This window comes from Trichechus manatus, unplaced genomic scaffold (genome assembly GCF_000243295.1).
Source record: "Trichechus manatus latirostris isolate Lorelei unplaced genomic scaffold, TriManLat1.0 scaffold00162, whole genome shotgun sequence".
NCBI lineage: Eukaryota > Metazoa > Chordata > Mammalia > Sirenia > Trichechidae > Trichechus > Trichechus manatus.
The window spans coordinates 5,117,501-5,139,187 of NW_004444098.1; the positions used below are offsets into that span (position 1 = coordinate 5,117,501).

Here is a 21,687-nt window from a genome sequence, read left to right on the forward strand (position 1 = left end):
ACTTGATTATGTGAGGTTTGCCTTCTAACTATTATTTAAACGGTACATTTATATTTATAGATATTTGCAGTATATGTTTCATAATTTTACAAAGTTTTGAAAATTATTCCACCTTACAAGAAAGTGCTCCCAATTTTGTATGTCTTCTGGTTCTTTGACAAGTTGTTTGAAATTTAGGATCTGTCCATTGGTTATGAAAATAAATCTCTCAAACTTTAATATATGGTTTAGTTATTCTGCTGGGTCAACTATTAAAATAAGGAATTACAGGGTTTTTTGAAGAAAGACCATTTTGTTACCGTCAAATACATATGGTGATATGAACTCATGATGAACAAAGAGTTACAAAGTCTCGTCGTTCCTATTTAGAGATCAGATGAGCACCTTGGGTAGTTAGTACAATTATTATCTACCTATACATAAGTAGTCATGGTAAAAACCAGTTGCCATATAGTTGACTCCAATTCATGGCGGCCCCACGTGTATCAGAGTAGAGTTGTGCTCCATAGGGTTTTCAATGGCTGATTTTTTTGGAAGTAGATCACCAGGCCTTTCTCGAGACGCACCTCTGGGAGGACTGAAACCACCAACCTTTGGGTTAGCAGCCGAGTGCATTAATCGTTTGCACCACCCAGGGACTCCAGTAGTCATGGTAGGCTTTAGTAAATAGCTCATCTTTAAACTTGAGAGATACGAACATATATCTGACGAAGGGATCACTGAGTCTTTGCTGCATTATGTAACTGTTCTCTGTACAAATCTCATGACTTCATTGGTGAAGACTCTTAGGAACTATTTCCATTTCATGGGAGGGGAATCATTTTTGAAGTCTTTCTTTGCTTTTTGAAAAGGGAAGAGGAATTGAATGCGCCTGTTGATTATATTGTGATGTTCTTTTACCTCCAAAAATTCAGAAAGGAGGAGTTGGCTACATCTGTGGCCCCGCGAGGATCCCAGGAATGTTCATGTCTGGTATTAGAGTCTTGCTTTTAGATTCTATTGGGCTGAGTTGCTTTCTTTAATACACTCTTTAGTATGTCTTTTAAAAAAACAAGTCTTAATCCCCCTTTAAACATCAGCGAAGTTTGCTTGTGGCACGGACTGCCGTTTTCCCTATTTGATCATAGTGTGGCTTCCGGATTTGCACATCCCACATGTTAAGTTGACAGCTGCATAATCCCGGAATGCATTCCTGCGATGATGAATGCCAGTATTTTATGATGACATCCCAGGAATCCATTTGCAGCTGCCCACTAATATGAGTGGCATCTTTATTATTTGACAAGTCAACCAGACATATTAAGTACATTTGTTGAGAGTGCCAGATGCTAAAAGGATGTATTCCATACTTATTATAGTGAAAAGTTACAAACAATCCAAACGTCCATCTATGGGCGAATGGTTCATTAAATTAGGATACAGTCGTACCATCCACCACCCGTCTGTCTGTTTGTACTCTGGAGGCTTGCATGTTGCTGTGGTGCTGGAAGCTATGCCACCGGTGTTTCAAATACTAGCAGGGTCACCCGTGGTGGACAGGTTTCAGTGGAGCTCCCAGAGTAAGACAGACTAGGAAGAAAGGCCTGGCGATCTATTTCTGAAAATCAGCCAATGAAAACCCTATGAATCGTAACAGAATATTGTCCAATATAGTGAGGGAAGATGATCCCCCTAGGTTGGAAGGCACTCATAATACACAGTGGCCACGACAACGGACTTGAGCATAGCAACAATCGCAGAGGTGGTGCAGGACCGGGCAATGTTGCTTTCTGTTGTACCTGGGGTCGCTGTGAGTTGGAGCCAGCTCAACATCAACTAACAACAAATACTATGCAACATCCCCCCCCCCAAAAAAAGTAGATTTGATCCTTCTGGCATGTGTTAAGCTCCCCATTAAGCACTTTATAAGCATCTTCTCAATTGATTATCACAACAACCTATCAAGTTACTCCCATTTGGTAGAAGAGGACACTGAAACTTGTCCAAAGACAAACAGTAAATGGTGTAGTGACAGAACTGAGTTCAGTGGACCCTAAATCCATTTCCTTCTCCAGCTATCCTCTACTCAATTGTGATGTGACAGCTGTATTGTTGACTCTCCTCCCCTGGAGATTTGATTCAAAATGAACTTTGATTTGCATAGACATGGTGCCCAGGAAGAGACTAATATAATAGTAAAGGTAAACATATCCAAATATTAAAAGGAAATTATTTCCAAAGAGGTAAGTTTTCTGCTCTTTCTATAGACTGAAACAGAATTTAAGAGCATGGTTCAAGACTCTGGTTATGTGTACTATCCAATTCCCAGATTTTCAAGTATTCTCTGTTAGAAATGTCAAATTATGAGCAAAGTAAGTGAGAAATCATACTTTTGCTCAAATGTAGTCCATGATAATGTAAAATCTCCCTATGCTTTTTCTTAAAACATCTCATTCTTTCAATATTTACAGATGGACAGAAGAGAAAGAAATCTTTGAGAAAGAAACTGGATTCCCTAGGAAAGGAGAAAAACAAAGACAGAGGTAAAGGACCAAATGAACTAAAGCGAATGCATCTTCCATGGCGCATAATGGTTGAATTTGGTGGAGTTTTCGAATTGCATAGATTTACGAGGTTCAACTCTATTATTTAAACTGGGTTGCTCTGATGGAATGTCATTAAGGGCTGCTTTGGTTTGCTCTTCTGTGTTTGAGTGGCCCTGTCCTGAATTGATGAGTTCAACTGGTTTGCACAGGGTGTGACTTCAGCCAAGTTTATGGTTCCAATTATGATTCTGGCCAATCAGCTATGCATAAAGAGAACCTGGGTTGAGTAGCCATGGACGGCATCTCTAACGTTAACCAGCTGTCTGGCAAATCCAGACCATTAGGCAAGGCTCGGTGAATTTGAAAGAGTTTGGATTCGCCTACCATGACTACTGGAAAGAAACAGGCTAATACTCATGGGTTACTGAAGATGGGCCGTTCTCAGTATTTCTGTTAGATCACAGAAGGCTCAGGCTTTGCCCTATGCTAACCCACCTATATGTTTTGCAAATTGTTGATGCTCTTCCTCTTGTGTGTGCCCTTCTAGGTTTATTTAGGGAAATGACTCTTTGGCCTTTCTGAGGCATTTGGGGTCATTTTTAACAAGCATTCATTGAGCCTACTCAGTGGACACCTGGGCCCCATTAGCACAGTCCAGTTTTTTGTGACCGGTTTCTCTGGTCTTATGTGAGATGACTGCAGAGTGCTGTGGTCATATGAATATATTTCCATTTTGTGTGACATAGTGAGTGAGTGCTGAGCAAGGACACCCAGATGTCTCACCTTGGAACACCTTGCTATGGTGATTCAATTTTTGCTTGAAAAGAAATGGAGGGCAATGAAACTTAGGGTACTAAAGTAAATGCAAGTAATCCAAGACCAACTTCACACCGTGAATCCCAGTCTCTACACCCATGTCTGGAACTCTGCCAAAACTGTCATGACATCTGGTTCTTTGGAGCAAAAAGGAGATTCAGAATTCGAAAGAATGGAAAAATGTTTTATTTCCCTTAGAGGAGGGTTTCTCAATCCTGCCACTATTCACATTTTAACCGGATAGTTCTTTGTGGTGGGAACTCCCATATGTGTTGTAGGATGTTTAGCAGCATCCCTGAGCTCTCTCCACTAGATGTCAGTAGAACTGGTCCAAATCAGAATACCTCCAAACCTGTTGCCGTCAAGTCGATTCCAGCCCATAGCGACCCTATAGGACAGAGTGGAACTGCCCCATAGAGTTTCCAAGGAGCACCTGGTGGATTCGAACTGCCGACCTTTTGGTTAGCAGCCGTAGCTCTTAACCACTATGCCACCAGGGTTTCCCAGAATACCTTCAGACACTTCAGATATCCCCTGGTGGGCGAACAGTCACCCCTGCCTTTAAGGGAATATGGACACAAATTACAGAAGCAGTCCACAGATCCTGATTGCTGTAGTAGCACATGAAAAAACAAAACAAAGGGACTATCTATGGATCATCACCCTTTAGTGTTGCATTCTTTTAAAACATTATCTATAGAAGAGCAAATGGTCAACTATTTTAAAGCATAGATGAGAAGGTTGGGAGGTAAGGAGTTTAAGTTAATGGGAGTGAAACAACTAGAACAGAAGTAACAAGAACGTTGACACAACGAGAAGAATGTAACTGATGTCACTGATCATTATGTCTAGAAGCTGTGGAATGGGAGCAGGTTTTGCTGTGTATATTTTCAACAAAAATAAAATAAAATATTAATTAAAAAAAAAAAAAAGGAATACCTATGGAGAAATCAACCGAGTGATTTGAGGCTGTAGACACAGAAGTAGTGTGTCTTTTCCTTTTGGCTTTGGAAAAGCCCTGTTAAACGACACACAGTGTTTGCTGGTTCAGTGCCAGCAAGAAGAAGCTAGAAGCTTTCTTCTAGATACAGGTAGAAAACGTGGTACCTGAAGACAGAGACATCTTTCTAAGATTGGTGCCTTCAGAGGTCAAAAACAAAAGGCAGAGGGTCAAATCATTCTTCCTTGAACTGAGTCTCCACTCTACCTATATTCTCCCTGCCCTACCGTCTCACTGAGAAGTATTCAATTTCAGCAAATTGTAGCATGACAAGGGACACTTCCAAGCTAGTTATCTCCAGTGTACAATAGGAACTTTTGTAAATGCTGCAAGTTAATTCCTAAGTGGAGAAGTTGATGCCAATGTCATCTTCTCATTAGGTTGGCCACCCTAGAAGCCAACAGCTGACCTCAAATCTGGAAAAAAGAGGTGAACACACCAGTGGTTGTCAACTCTGACTGCCCAATAGAATCACTTTTGGAACCTTTCAAAAATGCCCGTTCCAGATTCCCATCCCAGAGAGGCCATTGGTCCGCAGTGAGGGCCAGACATGGATATTTTTATGCATTTTGGGCATACAATGTCTAGGACAGAGAAGTCTGGTCCAGATTAACCAGGCTACTCACTGGGACACTATCACAGCCGAATTTGCTGCTGGACTAATGAAGGCAAATGGCGTTAACTCTTCTGCAGCTACCTGTCATCATTGTCTGGTAAATTCAAATTTATGTCACTGGTTGAGGTGTTCTTGCCCTTGTTTTGTAATGACCTATTCGTAGCCAGCGTAGCTCTTTTAAACTAGAGTTTTTGATCATTCTGTTCCTGCACTGTTGTTGTTGTTGGGTACCGTCGAGTCGGTTCCAACTCATAGTGACCCTACGTATCACAGAAGGAAACACTGCCTGGTCCAGCACCATCCTCACAATGCTTGTTATGCTTGGCCCATTGTTGCCACCACTGTGTCAATCCATCTCCTTGAGGGTCTTCCTCTTTTTCGCTGACCCTCTACTTTACCAAGCATGATGTCCTTCTCCAGGAACTGGTCCCTCCTGATAACATGTCCAAAGTATGTGAGACAAAGTCTCACCATCCTCCCTTCTAAGGAGCATTCTGGCTGTACTTCTTCCAAAACAGATTTGTTTGTTCTGGCAGTCTATGGTATATTCAGTATTCTTCACCAACACCATAATTCAAAGGCATCGATTCTTCTTCGATCTTCCTTATCCTTGCAACAGAGCACCTTTACTTACCTCGCTAGATTAGAGCAGTTCTCCATGTTTACCGAGTGTATTAAGGGGATCACCTGGTTGTTATTAGTCATGTATAGTGAGACTTGTGAGCTGGAACTTAACGGGACTGCCTTGTTTCTCCAGGTCTTACACGTTTCCACCTTTGACAGGTTGAAGTCTTACCGCTTTTCTGTCTCTCCTTTTAGTAGAAAATATTTGAGTTTTCCTCCTCTGACAGGTTTCCATGTTACACGGGTTCTGGCTTTCACAGGTTTTACTCTATTACCTTTTCAAGTTGGCGTATTCTCGGATGGCGTTATTGACATTGGGATTTAAATACTTGTAGTGTAGACTTTAGGTGAGTCTTCAGAAAGTGGCCATCAGGCTGGGCTAAGCAGAATGAGCGTTTTTGCGGGAGACAAGGTTTGGGTTTCCTCAGCGGAGGGAGGGAGATATATGCGTAATTGCATGTATTACACGCCAGCAGGAGGCAAGGTTGTGAATGAGCGTTGAAGGGCCAGGGGAAGTAGTCAGCCAGTGTGCACTGGGCCAGTATACACTTTTCAGATCCAGTCATATTTGCATGGGCTCATACGAATGCTCAGTGAACACTCAAAAGGGTGCTGTTAGACTGCCTGGCTGGCAGAAGGAAGGCAGGTCCTGGGTGATTCTCAAGCGAAGATGCATCACCCATCCAACTCAGTGACAAAATGGCCAGCTTCAAGGCAAAAGAGGGTTTTGTTTTTTTGTTTTTCTAAGTAGCTTTGATGTTTAAACACAGGGAGTCCTGGGGTTAAGCAAAACTTAAATTACACGGCATCTTTCCAAAACATAAAGTCCGGTCCATGTCAACACTGGAAGCCATGCCTTGGATTCCGGAGAACCAGGGTGTGAGTGGGGTGCTGTGCAGTTCTGGCCCGGCTGTAATCAGTTCATGTTATTTCCTTTCAGTTGAATATTGGCATTTGGGTTTCATAACAGCTGCCATGTGAAAAGTGATAATCATTTGAATCCTATAGTAAGAGAAGGAAAACAGGAAACTCTCAAAGACTGCTATTGCTGGGTCATCTAAAAATAAATAAGAATAGGTGCTTAGGATTGAATTACTCTCCCACTAAAGAGTGTGATTCATAAATGTTGGCTATGCCACTATATTAATTGATTCAATCAGAATGACTCATGCCCTGGATTTTCATTAATTGCCTTGATATAAGATACAGCAGTTACGTGACACTCCTGGGTCTCTCCTGCCACTTAAACAGGGCCCATATTACTTTTGATTTCCACGTGGAAACTAATTTGAGACTGCTGCTGATTCAGAAACCCTATTTCCACACAGAATGGTTCCAGGTTCTTAAGTTCTCTTAATTAAATTACTTGGCAACCAAAAATATTTATTTTGAAAACTTACAGAACTTCCGAAAATTTCTTTCTTGTTTTGAAAAGAAATAGCTTTTTGTTGTTGTTGTTGAAGGTTTAAACATAGCTCCTTTTTTCCAGTTAGTGCAGTTCCTAATCGAAGCATTGAGGAATAGGTTTTCCTGTGGCATTAATTCGAGAGATAAGTCCTGCTCGGGATATTTTCAGATTATTCCATATACTTAAACAATCTACATAAAACTCTTGTGTGCAGTTCAGGCCTGGCACCTCTGTTTATGATGAAATTATATTATGTAGTGTTTTATTGTTCTTCACTAAGTATGTTACTATATGAGACCTGTGAAGTAATGCTATACAGGAATGCATTGATACAACTTTTTGAGTTTATTAAATAAACAGTATTAAATAACAGTAGAAAAATCTAGTATCGGTTACCACTATTTAGACATTCTTAAAGAAAATATATTGAATGCTATCATTGACTGGTTTCTTGGTTACCTATGGCTGCCGTAGCAGAAAGAACACAAGTGGGTGGCTTTAAAGAACACAAATTTATTCTTTCAGTTCTGGAGGCCAGAAGTCCGAATCGGGATCTTGGCTGTGTCGATTCCTTTTATGGGCCTCTCTCTTTGTTTCTGCTGACTGCTGTCAATCTTTGGCGTTCTTTGATGTTCCTTGGCCTTCCTTGGCATCTGTCTTCCCCCTGTGTGTGTCTCTGTGTCTGTTCAGCTCTTTTTACAATTCAGAAGTGATTAGGTTTAGAACCCACCCTACTCTGGTGTGGTCTCATTAGCATAACAAAGAAACTCCAATTTCCAAACAGGGTCATATTTACAGGGGTTAGGATTTCAACACAAATTTTGGGGGGACACAGTTCAATCCATAACAAGCAATATTACTAGAGAAGAGAGATTGAGGGGGAGAGTCGTTCCAGGGAGGGCTAGGAAGAGGCTAGCTTACACAGGACCATATGGGCCATGGCACAACTTTTGGTCTGCATGCCAGTAGCAGTGAGACACTGTCAAAGGGTGTTACGGAGGGGGTGACTTAATGGTGTCTTTAAGTCAATGCCATGCTCTAGTGTAAAACGTGAACTTGAGGTGGGAGTGAGACAAGAGTGGATGCAGGAAGGCCAGTTAGGAGGCTACTTGGAAGTCCAGGAGAAATATAATGGTGCCTTGGACTAGGGTTGGTGTGATGGTGTAAGTCGAGAGAAGTGGATGGAGACAGGAGGTAATGTGAGGGTAAAATGATGAGGATTTGTTGCTGAAGTGGAGATAGGATGTAGAAGGAGCAAAGCTTCAAGGACGACTCTTAGAAGAACAGAGGTCACTGGGAATGGGAGTAGGACCTGGCGCTGGGAAGACGATGTGTGAGAGATGTCTTTGGGACATCCAGGTGTGAATATGGAGGGAGAGATTGGTGCTCAGAGAAGACGTCTCGGCTGGAGGTCACAATGAGGTGTCAGGTTCCCATGGATGGAAATTAGAGCACTGGGCATGGATGATCCTGCTTATGGAGAGAGGACAGAGTGAGGAGAGGGGTTGGGACTGAGCTCTGAGGATCTTCCACATTGAGAACCCGGGTTTTTGTTGTTAGCTGCCGAGGAGTCAGACCCTGACTCATGGTGACCCATACGCAATGAAACAAAACCCTGCCCAGTCCTGCACCATCCCCACAATCCATTGTGGATCAGACCATGTGATCCATAGGGTTTTCACTGGCTGATTTTCTGATGTAGCTTGCCAGGCCTTTCTTCCTAGTCTGTCTTACTCTGGAAGCTCCACTGAAACCTGTTCAGCATCACAGCAACACGCAAGCCTCTACTGACAGATGAGTGGTGGCTGCACTTAAGGTGCATCGGCGGGGAATTGAACCCAGGTCTCCTCATGGAAGGCAAGAATTCTACCACTAAACCACCGCTACCCCCTAGAAAACACTGGGTAGAGAACAGTAAACCAGCAAAAGGCACAAGAATGTAGCCAGAAAGGCAGGAGAAAGACTAGGATAGTATGTATGTCCGGGATGCCAAGGACAGAGAGTGTTTCCGGGAAGTGGCCACAAGGGTTGAAGGCTGCCTGTGAGAGGGCAAATGACATAGGGCTGGTGAACACACTGAATTTAATGTCCTTGAAGTCAACCATGAATTCAGAGAGAGCTGTTTTAGAATAACAGTGGAGGCTACAGCCAAACTGGGTGAGATGAAGAGAGAGTGGCAGGTGAGAAAAGTAGAGGCCAGAAAGTAAAGGTAACACTCGAGAGAATGTTAACTAGGGAGAAAGGAGACGTGGGAAACTATTGAGAGAATAGGGTGGATGGAAGGTTATTTATTTTTTTTTAAGAAGGAGCAGCTTGAATATGTTTAAATGCTGAAGAGGGCATCTGATAGAAAACAAGAGGTGAAGGTACAGGCATGAGAAGGTATCATTTATACCTGGGGTTGGCCCGCTGCCTGGTTTTGTAAATAAAGTTTTATTGCAACATACTGCACCCGTTCTTTACATATCATCTATGGCTGCTTCTGTGCTGCACTGGCAGAGTTGAGTAGTTGCAACGGAGACCCTATGACCTGCAAACAGAGCTGGGACTAGGGTCAGGTGAATAAGGCACCTAGCCCATCAGATTTAAGGACGTACTCACTCTGGTGCCGACCCTGCACTGGCCAACCCTGAGCAGGAGCACAAGCAGCAGGAAGCAGAGGACAAGGGAAACCTTGCAGCAGCAGGTCTGCCACACAGTGGGGGGTGGGGGTGGGGGTGGGGGTGAATGTCTGGACACAGCACAGGGGAGAAAGAGGATGGCCTGCCACCTCCTGACCCCATGGTTGATGGGAGAGTAGACAGTCGCTACCAGTGAGGAGGACAGGGGAAGCAGTCTCCTTGGGGATCACACGCCATCACTTGGGACATGGTATACATTGTCCCTAGCCCTAGGACAGTGAGTCTTGGGTAATTTCCTTGCTGTATTAAAAAGCTATCACCAAATTTATTAGCCACTGTCAACACAGCGTCTCAAGGTTCCTTTTTCCCCTAGTGGAAGACCTTTGGGCCCGCAGATCCATAAACGTTTGCGCCCAACGCTTTGTCTACATGTAGAGGAAAGATTTGCTCAATAGCCTCGTGAGGAGCTCTCAATTTCACAACAGCCATGTTTCAAGAAGCAATAATATCCCAGAATCCTGCCTAGAATTTTACAGAGACTAAATAGACACTCCAATAGAAGCTAAGAGCAAAGAGAGGTCTCCTTTCTGAGGCTTGTAGGTGTCCTCGAGGGAAATCAACAAGAAATTAGACACCACAACAAAACTCTACCCCTGAAAGAATAAATACACTCAGCCAGGAAAGAAGTCTATCAGAGAGAGATGAAAATCTGTTGGCAATTCTTAGATGGGGAAAAAAGAGAAATGAGAATTTAATGAGAGAGAATGGCTTCCTGTGTTTCACCTGTTTCATTTGTACCCAATTATTCCAGTTTACAAAGAGAGTGACAGACTTTCAGATATTAAAAATGACAGATTCCAAAGGAAACCATTTTCTTCGTTTTGTCCAGAGCTACTAGAAATCTCTAAGTGAGTCTGTTTCATTTCCTTTTTTGGAAAAATGGCTATGAGAAGCATCAATAGTCTTCATCTCGTATTAAACCCCTATTATTAGTTTGCCTACATGGGCCGATTCATGTCACTTAATATATTTATCAATGTCCTTTTTACTGTTATCATCTCTGGGCAGTTTCTGTGTATTTCCTGTAGCTGTCAGCCTTGCCATCCTCATGTTCCTTGACTTTTCCCAACCTTTTTGGAGTAAGACTATTTGATTATTTCCACAGACAAGGCAGTGCTGATTTATATAAGTATTCAGCATAGGAAGCAAGTGATCTGATATCGTCCCCTTGCATTTGATTTCTGTTTTTGCTAGTATTAGAAACAGCCTTTCATCAGTAGTGAGTATTGAATCTTGCTACACTGTCCGTGGAAGTCCCTAGGTGGTGCAAATGGTTAAGCACTCCACTACTAGCTGAAAGGTTGGCAGTTCGAACCCACCCAGAGGCATCATGGAAGACAGGCCTGGTGATTTGCTTCTGGAAGGTCACAGCCTTGAAAACCCTTTGTAGATGTTCCACTCTGCACACCTGGGGTTGCCATGAGTTGAATCAACTCGACAGCAACCAACAACAACACACTGTCCACATTGGTCATTCAAAAGAGCAATGCCTAATTTTTTTTACAGTATTATCATGTGCAGCTTCTGGTTGGTTGATGGACGATGACTAGCATCCCCTGAAAATCTCCAGATGCTGAAGTTTTGATTTGTTACTTCATGAAAATTTTCATGTTTTGATAGAGCCAGAGGTGCACGCTTTTCAAGGACCATTTCTGCTTTTGATGTAGATGTGGTCATTAGCCCAGTGATGTTTAAAATGTTGCCATGGATTGAGGAGAAGACCTTTTAAAACCGCTTTCCACTTGATTTAATGTTAGCTTTTTCTTTCAAAGAACAAACAACCTTAGAATATTTGCCTTTGATCATGCTTGTTTCATTCATATTAAACCAAAAATCCATTGCCGTCGAGTCAATTCCGACTCATAGTGACCCTATAGGACAGAGTAGAACTGCCCCATAGGGTTTCCAAAGCTGGCCGTAATCTTTATGGAAGCAGACTACCACATCTTTCTCCCAAGGAGCAGCTGGTCAGTTCAAACCGCCAACCCTTCACTTAACAGCCGAGCACTTTAACCACTGCTCCACCAGGGCTCCTGGTTTCATTCATAGGAGTTATAAAAACAAGTGCAAAGCTAGACTCCGACTTGCTGCTTCTAGTGGGCCTTTTCATGTTGAGTCTAAAAGAAATTATGCATTTAATTCAATTATCAGTGCTTTTCAGTATGAAACTAAAATATTGCCAATGCAATGCCTTGGCCCTCCACACGTCTGTCAGTTTGTCATACTGTGGTGGCTTGTGTGTTGCTGTGCTGCTGGAAGCTATGCCACCAGTATTCAAATACCAGCAGGGTCACCCATGGTGGACAGGTTTCAGCTGAGCTTCCAGACTAAGATAAAGTAGGAAGAAGGACTGTCGGTCTACTTCTGAAAAAAAATTAGCCAGTGAAAAACTTTTGAATAGCAGAGTATCAGGAGGGATCAGTCCTTGTAGGAGGACATCGTGCTCGGTAAAGTGGAGGGTCAGCGAAAAAGAGGAAGACCCTCAATGAGATGGATTGACACGGTGGCCACAACAATGTGTTCAAGCATAACAACGATCATGAGGATGGAGCAGCACTGGGCAGTGTTTCATTCTGTTGTGCATGGGGTCACTGTGATTCGGAACCGACTTGACGGCACCTAACAACAACAATGCCTTGGCGTGCTTGCAGTGTATATGTAGACAAATTTACTACAGAGATCCAGAAAGCAACTGCAGGTACCTTGCCAAATAAAGCCATAGATTTCTGCGTTATGCCCAGTCCCCAAAATCGTACTTACTAAAGGACTTAACAAATTGTATCTGGAGCCCTCCACTACACAGTTTGTGGTGGAGTCCACTTTTGCATGTGGCCAGCAGGATGGCTTGAGTATAGGTTATGAGGGCGACAGCCCCAGTGCAGCTGGCTGGAGATAAGACATGGGGATGAGGAACACAATGAAAAAAGAGCAAACTGCTCCTCTCCCTCCCACACTTTTATTGTGGACCCCAAAGTGTATCCACTTAACTGAATTTCCATCTTCACCTCGTATGTCTCTACCATAGCACATCATATACACACTCTGTCATAGTTATTTACATACCTGACTCTCTACTCCTCTCACTTCTCCTCACACTCTGAACCCCTCAAGAGTGAGGACTGGACCGTCCGTAAGCTTTGTACCCCCCATTGTGTAACTTGTCATGATATTGTTGGTAGTTGCCGTCGAGTTGGCTCTGACTCCTGGTGACCTTACCTATAACAGAATGAAACGTTCCCAGTCCTGTGCCATCTTTTTGATTGTTGGTGTGTTTGAAGCATAGTTTTGGCTACTGTGTCAGTCCACCTCGTGGAGGGTTTCCCTCGTTTTCGCTGATCCTCTGCTTTATCAAACATGGTGTTCTTTTCCAGCGATTGGTCTTTCCTAATGACGTGTCCGAAGTAAGCGAGCAGATGTCTCACCATCCTTGCTTCTAGGGAGTATTCTGGTTGTATTTCTTCTCAGGCTGATGCTTGTCATGATACACAGTCGGTATTTAATAAATCCCACAGTCTCCCCATGCCTTGTCAGCTCCAGGGGCCTCTGAAACTTGTAAATCGAAGACTAGTTTGTAAAACTGCGTATTCATGAGGACAGTATGTTGTTTTGATCCCCAAATGTCACATTTCTCTATAAAGTGATTTCCTTTAAAACAGACTTGTGACAGGTGAAGGAAAACTAGAGGCCTAGATTTCTAAAACCTGTGTCTTTTCTACCTACTGGCTTTCTTAATTTAAAGAGAGACTTTGGTCATGCTGATAAACACCAATGTCATCTCCAGTCTTTGACTGATGAATCAATACTTGGGAAAACAACCATTTGACTGTGTCTGCCTATAGGTCTGAAGCGCGAGTGAGCACGTTCCCTGGCCAGGCTTCCTCTGAAAGTGAATGTTTGTGTTTCGATTCCAGAATTCATCCCGCAGGCATTTGGAATGCCCTTATCCCAAGTCATTGCGAATGACCGGGCCTATAAACTCAAGCAGGACTCGCAGAAGGACGAGCAGAAGGACGCATCGGATTTTGTGGCTTCTCTTCTCCCATTTGGAAATAAAAGACAAAACAAAGAACTCTCAAGCAGTAACTCATCTCTCAGCTCAACCTCAGAAACACCAAATGAGTCGACATCACCTAACACCCCGGAACCGGCTCCTAGGGCCAGGAGGAGGGTGAGTAGGCCTGTATTTTCTCTGATGCTGATGTTAGGAAAACTGAGGGTGTATAAGGTTATTCCTTGAGTTTTTGCTCATGTGAAACCTGGAAATGTAGTTCAGGTCCAGGGATTGGTCAACAGCCTCATTGAGCGAGAATTTGCACTGGGCATGTGGTACCTGGCACCTTCTCAAAGCTTTTTCTGACCCCTCTCAAAGCTGTTGGGTGGCCCTCCTTTGTTACCCCCATGCCCTATGATATCCGGAACATTCTACATCGCCATTGATCCCATCTATTGTCATCTTCTGTAGTCTTGCTAGACTTCCCACTGAATTCTGAGGCTTGAGGGCAGGGACTGGTGTTTGCTCGATCTCACCATCTCCAGGCTGAGAACCATGTCTGGCTGAATGAATTGGCTGCATGTGGGTCTTCATAAACAATGAGATTTTTCCTTATCTATTGGAAGAATGATTTTTTTTTTGATCAAACAGTACTGTAGAGAGGTATGTGTGTGTATATATATAGATATAGATTTATCTGAGGTTCGGGAAACCACAACTATTTATCGATGCTTCTGCTGTGCTTAGAAAGGAAGAATTGATAAAATGATGGAATACTTGAATTTGCATGATGAAATTGTTCTTTCAGTGCATCATCGTTTCTCAGACTGTGTGTCTAAACCCATCTAGCAATAAAATCAAAAGTCTAAATCTGAGCATTCTGGGAATCTAAGGCTTAGGCAATGGGCCTCCCAATGCCCTCTCCTCTGCCCAGACCCTGCTAGGATGTGAGCAGCCAACTTCTTCATCTATGTTTCATGAAAGGATGGGTGGGTACAGCAGATACGGATAGTGGTCTGCTCCCTTCTCCTCAGCCTTCCCCATTCCTAGCACACCAGCTCACCTTCCACCTGCCAGCACCTCATCTCTTTGCTGAGGGCTTTCTCTCACTCATAGAGCCTCCCAGCTCATGCAGATGGTAGACAACAAGTACTGAGACACTAATGCCAACTCCCTGTCCCAGCCAGGAGCTACCCTTAACCAATGACTCTTGGGAGTGGTGTATAAATACCCCAGCTCGCTGGCTCCTTAGCAGGGATAGCTCTGAGGTGCTCTACACTGTCTCCTAGAGTTCCCCAGGGGCATTGAGCTCCCGTTGCCCAAAGTGGTAATTGGTAATGCTCCCTTCATTGTCTGCCCTTCCTTCTGCACTCCCCTACAGGTGTTTCCCGGGAACCACCTCCTTGATAAAGCACTACATGCTGCTTCTGGGGGGAACCAAACTAAGACAGCTTTATGGAATCCTCCTATTTTACAATCTACTTCCTGCAGTCATAGTTGAATTTTTTTGTTCACAAGATGTCTATGACTATCTCATTCACTGAGTATGTGATTTCTTTTCTTTTTTTAATTTATGTTTCAAGAAATGAAATAGTTGGGCCAAAGTATTTTAATTTTATGTTTTCCATCCCTTGTCTTTCATTTGGCAAATATTGTCTGTGTTGAAATGGTAACTGCCATTATTTTACCCTATGTTGTATTGGTTTCCTGACATTTTCAAAAGACTTTTTCTCCCTGTTTTTAATATGCAAGCAGCACAGTTAAATCAAGCAGTGTCATTTCAAGTGTGATAACTAGTCATGGGCAAGAGGGTTTGTTGGCTAGCATCTGCAGGAGGTTTTTGTTTTCTCCATTTGCACTCTTGGTTCATGCCTGTGTATGATTTGCAGGGTGCCATGTCAGTGGATTCCATCACAGATCTTGATGACAATCAGTCTCGACTTCTGGAAGCTTTGCAGCTCTCCTTGCCAGCTGAAGCGCAAAATAAAAAAGAAAAAGCCAGAGATAAGAAACTCAGTCTGAATCCTATTTACAGACAGGTCCCCAGACTGGTGGACAGCTGCTGTCAGCATCTAGAAAAGCACGGTAAGTAGCCTAGTTCCTCCCTCATCAAGTACCAAAGATGGCCTTTATCCAGCATCATTCATTTAACCACCCAATTTCAACTTTTGTTCCTTTGATCAGACTCTGGGCTGTGAGGAAAGTTTACGGGTGTGAGTGGTTGCTTAAGAGATGACGGGCTGAACGGGATTGTGGGAGAAGGTCTGTGTTCAGACTGCTAAGCCACCAAAATTCCTCAGAAGTGAGTCTGGAGGCCAAGCGATTTGGGGAAAGGGTGGGGTCTTTTGGCTGGATCTGTCCCCAGAGCCCCCTTCAATCAGAGCAGAGCCACTTTTATCTTCTTTTTGTATACGTTGAGGTTACTCACTAGGTTTCCTTTAAAGAGAAATGAGTCCAACTTCTTTAAAAAAAATTATTTGAAAACCATTGCTTAAGTGAATAGAAAATGTATAGCTTTTGACAATAGATTTGCAGGCTGTTAATTTCATTCTTGTGAAAGACGGCCACTTAAAATTTCTCCACCATGCCCTTTTTGGCAACTCAGTTAACGTGTTGACTTAACAATAATAGAAAGGCAGTTCTCTGAAAAATACTCTGAAATGTAGACTTTTGGCTCAGCAAACTACCATTTCCATAATTTAAATGTGTTTGCTTTATTTAGCCTGCATTTTATGGGCATGAGCAAAAGTTTCTTAATTGTTGCTTTATTATAAAAATAATCTGTTCTCTGTAAAAAATAAAATTTAAAACTAAAAAAAAGAAACAGAAAAGCAAAGAAGAGTCTGAGGGCTGCCGTGCACACAAAACTAATGGTAACATTTTCCTATTTTTCCTTCTAATAAATGTGAGACTTAAATTTTTTTTTGAGATAAAACTAAATGTCTTAACTTAGTATATATGGAAGTCACAGGACAACATATAAACAACTTAATAAAGTTAATATGTATTGAAACCTTACCTTATTTGTTTTATACAAAATTTTCAGCGTGGAGTTTTAAATTTATCTTTCTGCCTGTCCTTGGAAGGCAAACTTGAAGACAAGGACAATGTCTTACTCATTTTGAATTCCCAGCTCTTAGTATCATGATTAACACAAGGTAGACGCTTAATAAATGTTATTTGAACCGAATTGTTTTTAAAAAGTGGCTTAGCAACTTAAGATTTCACTACTGTGAATATGGAAATTCAGTCTAAACTGCACTATAGAGTAGAAAATGGACAAACACTTTTATAATTATAAATGTTCCCTATAGGACTGAATTGCTGGGCGGAGGGCTGTGGGGACCGTGGTCTCGGGGAACATCTAGCTCAATTGGCATAACACAGTTTATAAAGACAATGTTCTACATTCTACCTTGGTGAGCAGCGTCTGGGGTCTTAAAAGCCTGTGAGCAGCGGTCTAAGATACTCCACTGGTCTCACCCCTTCAGGAGCAAGGGAGAATGAAGAAAACAAGATATAAGGAAAAGATTAGGCCAAAGGACTAATGGACCACAACTACCACGGCCTCCACCAGACTGAGTCCAGTACAACTAGATGGTGCCCGGCTACCACCACTGACTGCTCTGACCGGGATCACAACAGAGGGTCCTGGACAGAGCTGGAGAAAAATGTAGAACAAAATTCTAACTCACAAAGAAAGACCAGACTTACTGGCCTGACAGAGACTGGAGAAACCCCGAGAGTACGGCCCCCGGACGCCCTTTTAGCTCAGTAATGAAGTCACTCCCGAGGTTCACCATTCAGCTAAAGATTAGATGGCCCCATAAAACAAAACAAGACTAATAGGGCACGACAGTTCACGGACAAGGACTAGAAGGCAGGAGGGGACAAGAAAGCTGGTAATAGGGAACCCAAGGTCGAGAAGGGAGAGTGTTGACATGTCATGGGGTTGTTAACCATTGTCATAGGGCAATATGTGTACTAACTGTTTAATGAGAAACTATTTTGTTCTGTAAACCTTCATCTAAAGTACAATTAAAAAAAAAATGTTCCCTATAAAGAATATAGAGAATGAACTTTAAGCGTTTTAAGGAATTTTACGCAAGAAAATTTCACCCCAATCACTCAAAATCTAGTGCCAGGTTGAGTAACTGCTTTTGTGAGAGAAAACTCAGAGTTTCTTTTTATTTTATTCTTTGCTTCTACCGGCACGTATTACAGTTTGTAAAATAGTGCTTTTTCAGGATGGTTCAGAAGTAGGGCAGTTTGCTTTCTTGTTTGGAATGCAGCTTAGGGCCTAAAGGCAAGAAGATAACCTGGATAACCTTTCAAGGCCCTCATTTGACTCTGGATTTCCAAGGTGTATTTAGACCAAATAGCTCCAGAAATAAGAGACCCATTCAAATGCAAACATATTAATCTTGGTCACTGTAAAACAAATGGAAAAAAAAAACCAGGAAACTCCAAAAGTTTGTAGGACGTTATTTGCCAGATTTTGAAGTGAGTAGCAGAGGGCTTGATTCACTTTGGCCTTATAAACATGTGTCAAAGATCTTTCCACCCTCTCCAAAATTGGTCTTGGACAGTTGTTTTGACCTCATCTATATTCATGTCCAAGGAGCCCTGGTGGCACAGTGGTTAAGCGCTGGGCTGCTAACCGAAAGATTGGCAGTTTGAACCCACTAGCCGCTCTGCAGGAAAAAGATGTGGCAGTCTGCTTCTGTAAAAATTACAGCCTTGGAAACCCTATGGGGCAGTTTTACTCTGCCCTACAGGGTCGCTATGAGTCAGAATCGACTAGATGGCAACGGGTTATCACTTTACACGAAATAAACAAACAAGAGGAACATATAATTGACACCACAGAGTGTCCAGATCCAGACAGCATGGAAATCTATAGTGGGAAATCAATTCCATTTCTTCATCAAACAAATTATAAGGAAAAAATAAACGGAGAGGGGAAAACAAACATATAGATTAAAAGAGAGTTATTAAAAGGCATATCGACCTGTCATAGTTTATGAATCTTATGTATATGCCAACTGAAAATTATAAGAAACTATTGGAAACCCTAGTGGCGTAGTGGTTAAGAGCTACGGATGCTAACCAAAAGGTTGGCAGTTCAAATCCACCAGGTGCTCCTTGGAAACTCTATGGGGCAGTTCTACTCTGTCCTTTAGGGTTGCTATGAGTCGGAATCGACTCGTATGGCAACGGGTTTTGTTTTTTTTTTTTTATTGTTAAAAACACTAATGTGTGACAGTGATATGATTTGTTTAGGAGACCTAATCTTTTAGAAAGGAGCCCTGGTGGAGCAGTGGTTAAGGGTTCGGCTGCTAACCGAAAAGTCTGCAATTTGAACCCACCAGCCGATCCACAGGAGAAAAGACCTGGCTATCTGCTTCTATAAAGATTACAGCCTTGGAAACCCTATGAGGCAGTTTTATGATGTTGTATAGGGTTGCTATGAGTTAAAATTGACTCAGTGGCACACAACACACACACACTCACACAATCTTGTAAAGCAGGATTTCTCAACCTTAGTAGTATTGATGTTTTGGACCAGATAACTCTTTGTCGTACGTGTTGACCCTATAATCCCACTTCTAAAACTTGATCTTAAAAAAATTAGAAATGTGACCGAAGACCTATGCACTGAGTTGTTCATAAAACCGAAAACCAAACCGTTGTGGTCGAGTTGGTTCCAACTCATAGCAACTGTATAGGACAGAGTAGAACTGCCCCATCAGGTTTCCAAGGAGTGGCTAGTGGATTCAAACTGCCAGCCTTTTTGTTAGTGGCCGAGCTCTTAACCACTCCAGCACCAGGTCTCTGAGTTGTTCATAGTAGGATCATTTATAACGGCAAAAATAGTGGGTGTTTGTTGGGGCATCTATATGCCAATGCAATAGGAAGTAAATTGTGACACATTCGTATAATATTTTGCATCTGTTTTATATGATATTTACAAGGTTTTTACTGGCATGAAAATTCTAGTGGCATAATATCGAATGAAAACAGAAGCATTGAAAATATATATAATATGATCTCATCTATGTAAAAAAAATATGCATATATTGGCTGGAAAGAAATAAACCAAAATATTATGAGTGATTATTTCTGTATCAGATATTTTTTAAATATTTTATTTTTCTAGATTTTCTTCAAGAAGCACTTACTTTTATTATGATCAGAAAAACAAGAAATATTTATTTTAAAAATTGATACAATAACTAAAAATTCATGTAAAATTCATGCATAAATCATTATTCTGAACAGTAAAGAAATGCTACATTATCTTCCTTCATATGGAGAAGGCACGGAAATACATAATATCACATGGAAATTTTTTCATCAGAAACATTGAAACAAAGCGATCCTGGCACTGAAAGACCTGGAGAATATAAATAGAGTGGGATAAATAAGCATTTATGTACTTCCTATTGCTCTACATGTTACATAGCTATGCTGGCATTCTGTTTGATTTCTATTTGATTTCCTCCAGAGTTCTAAGCACTAAAACAGGACTGTTGATTTTGTTTGCTTCTTTGCAGGTCTTCAGACAGTGGGGATATTCCGAGTGGGAAGCTCAAAAAAGAGAGTGAGACAAGTAAGTGCAAAGTGAAGATTATATTGTACATTTCACTTGACTTCCAACTGAATGACCTTGTGCAGAGTTCAAGCTTATGCAAATCCATTTCTGAATATCTCTTTTTGACGCTCCTACGGCAGGGTCATTGACTCGACAGCAATGGGTTTGGTTTCTTTTTTCTGATGTAACAAAAAAAAAAAAAAAAAACCCCTGCCTTCTTGCCTTCAAGTCAATTCTTAATCCCAGGAGGTGAAAGGCAACAACTCAGAAACTCAGAAATGTCATCGAATTAGGACAAAATGCCTAAAAGCAAAATGCCTGGGTGCATCCATATCATGTCCAGTGAAACAAAACTAATTTGTAATCATCTTATCGAGCCATAAAGCAGGAGATTCAGACAGAATCTGATCAGCAAGTGATAGTAAATAGAAAATAATTGTAGAGTACCCATTATTATCATAAAATGTTGTTAGGAACCCTATGCAAAACAGAATGGAAAGCTGCCCAGTCCTGGACCATCCTCACAATCATTGTTATGCTTGAGCCCATTGTTGCAGCCACTGTGTCAATCCATCTCGTTGAGGGTCTTCCTTTTTTTTTGCTGACTTTACCAAGCATGATGTCCTTCTCCAGGGACTGGTCCCTCCTGATAACATGTCCAAAGTATGTGAGATGCAGTCTCACCATCCTTGCTTCCAAGGAACACTCTGGCTGTACTTCTTCCAAGAGAGATTTGTTTGTTCTTCTGGCAGTCCATAGTATATTCAACATTCTTCACCAACACCATAATTCAAAGGCATTAATTCTTCTTGGGTCTTGCTTATTCATTGTCCAGCTTTCACATGCATATGAGCTCCATAAAATACCATGGCTTAGGTTAGGCGCACCTTAGTCATCAAAGTGACATCTTTGCTTTTCAGCACTTTAAAGAAGACTTTTGCAACAGATTTACCCAATGCGATACAATACGAAAAATGCCATTAATATAAGATGCTATGTTTATAGCTTTACTTTCTCAAGAATAAATAATTCTAAGTTTCCCTAGAACTATCGATCCCCAATTCATTTTTCCTGTAGGGATCTGTACCCATGGTGACCTTGGCTACTATGTCCCATTCTGGCAACAAACGTTTGATATTAGACCTTCAGGAATAGTATCCCGCAATGGGCAGGTGTCCGCATTCATAATGGCTTCAGAAAAGACAAACCATCCTTTGGGAAAAGAATTCATTTGTTGGCTGAAAGAGCATTAAAATGCTGTTTTCCCTCTTTTGGTTTCCGCAGAAGGAAATAAAGAGCTCAGCAACTCAGTAATGAAACCAAGAGAAAATAATTTTTAGTTCGATAGAGCTGAAGAAATGATATTTGTTCATATTATTGAAACTACCTGAAATAAATATCTCCTTGTATCTCTTCTGTCAAAATAAAAGG

At 41.8% G+C, this 21,687-nt stretch overlaps 1 protein-coding gene across 1 annotated transcript in view; it reads left to right on the plus strand.

Annotated features, from left to right (window-relative positions):
- Positions 1–21,687, plus strand: part of ARHGAP6 (Rho GTPase activating protein 6) — an 87,782-nt gene that overhangs the window by 19,074 nt on the left and 47,021 nt on the right. Inside the window, exons 2-5 of the mRNA XM_023740713.1 lie at positions 2,451–2,522; positions 13,582–13,838; positions 15,551–15,746; positions 20,219–20,274. Of these exons, the coding sequence (XP_023596481.1) occupies positions 2,451–2,522; positions 13,582–13,838; positions 15,551–15,746; positions 20,219–20,274 (581 nt within the window). The remainder of the gene's footprint in view (positions 1–2,450; positions 2,523–13,581; positions 13,839–15,550; positions 15,747–20,218; positions 20,275–21,687) is intronic.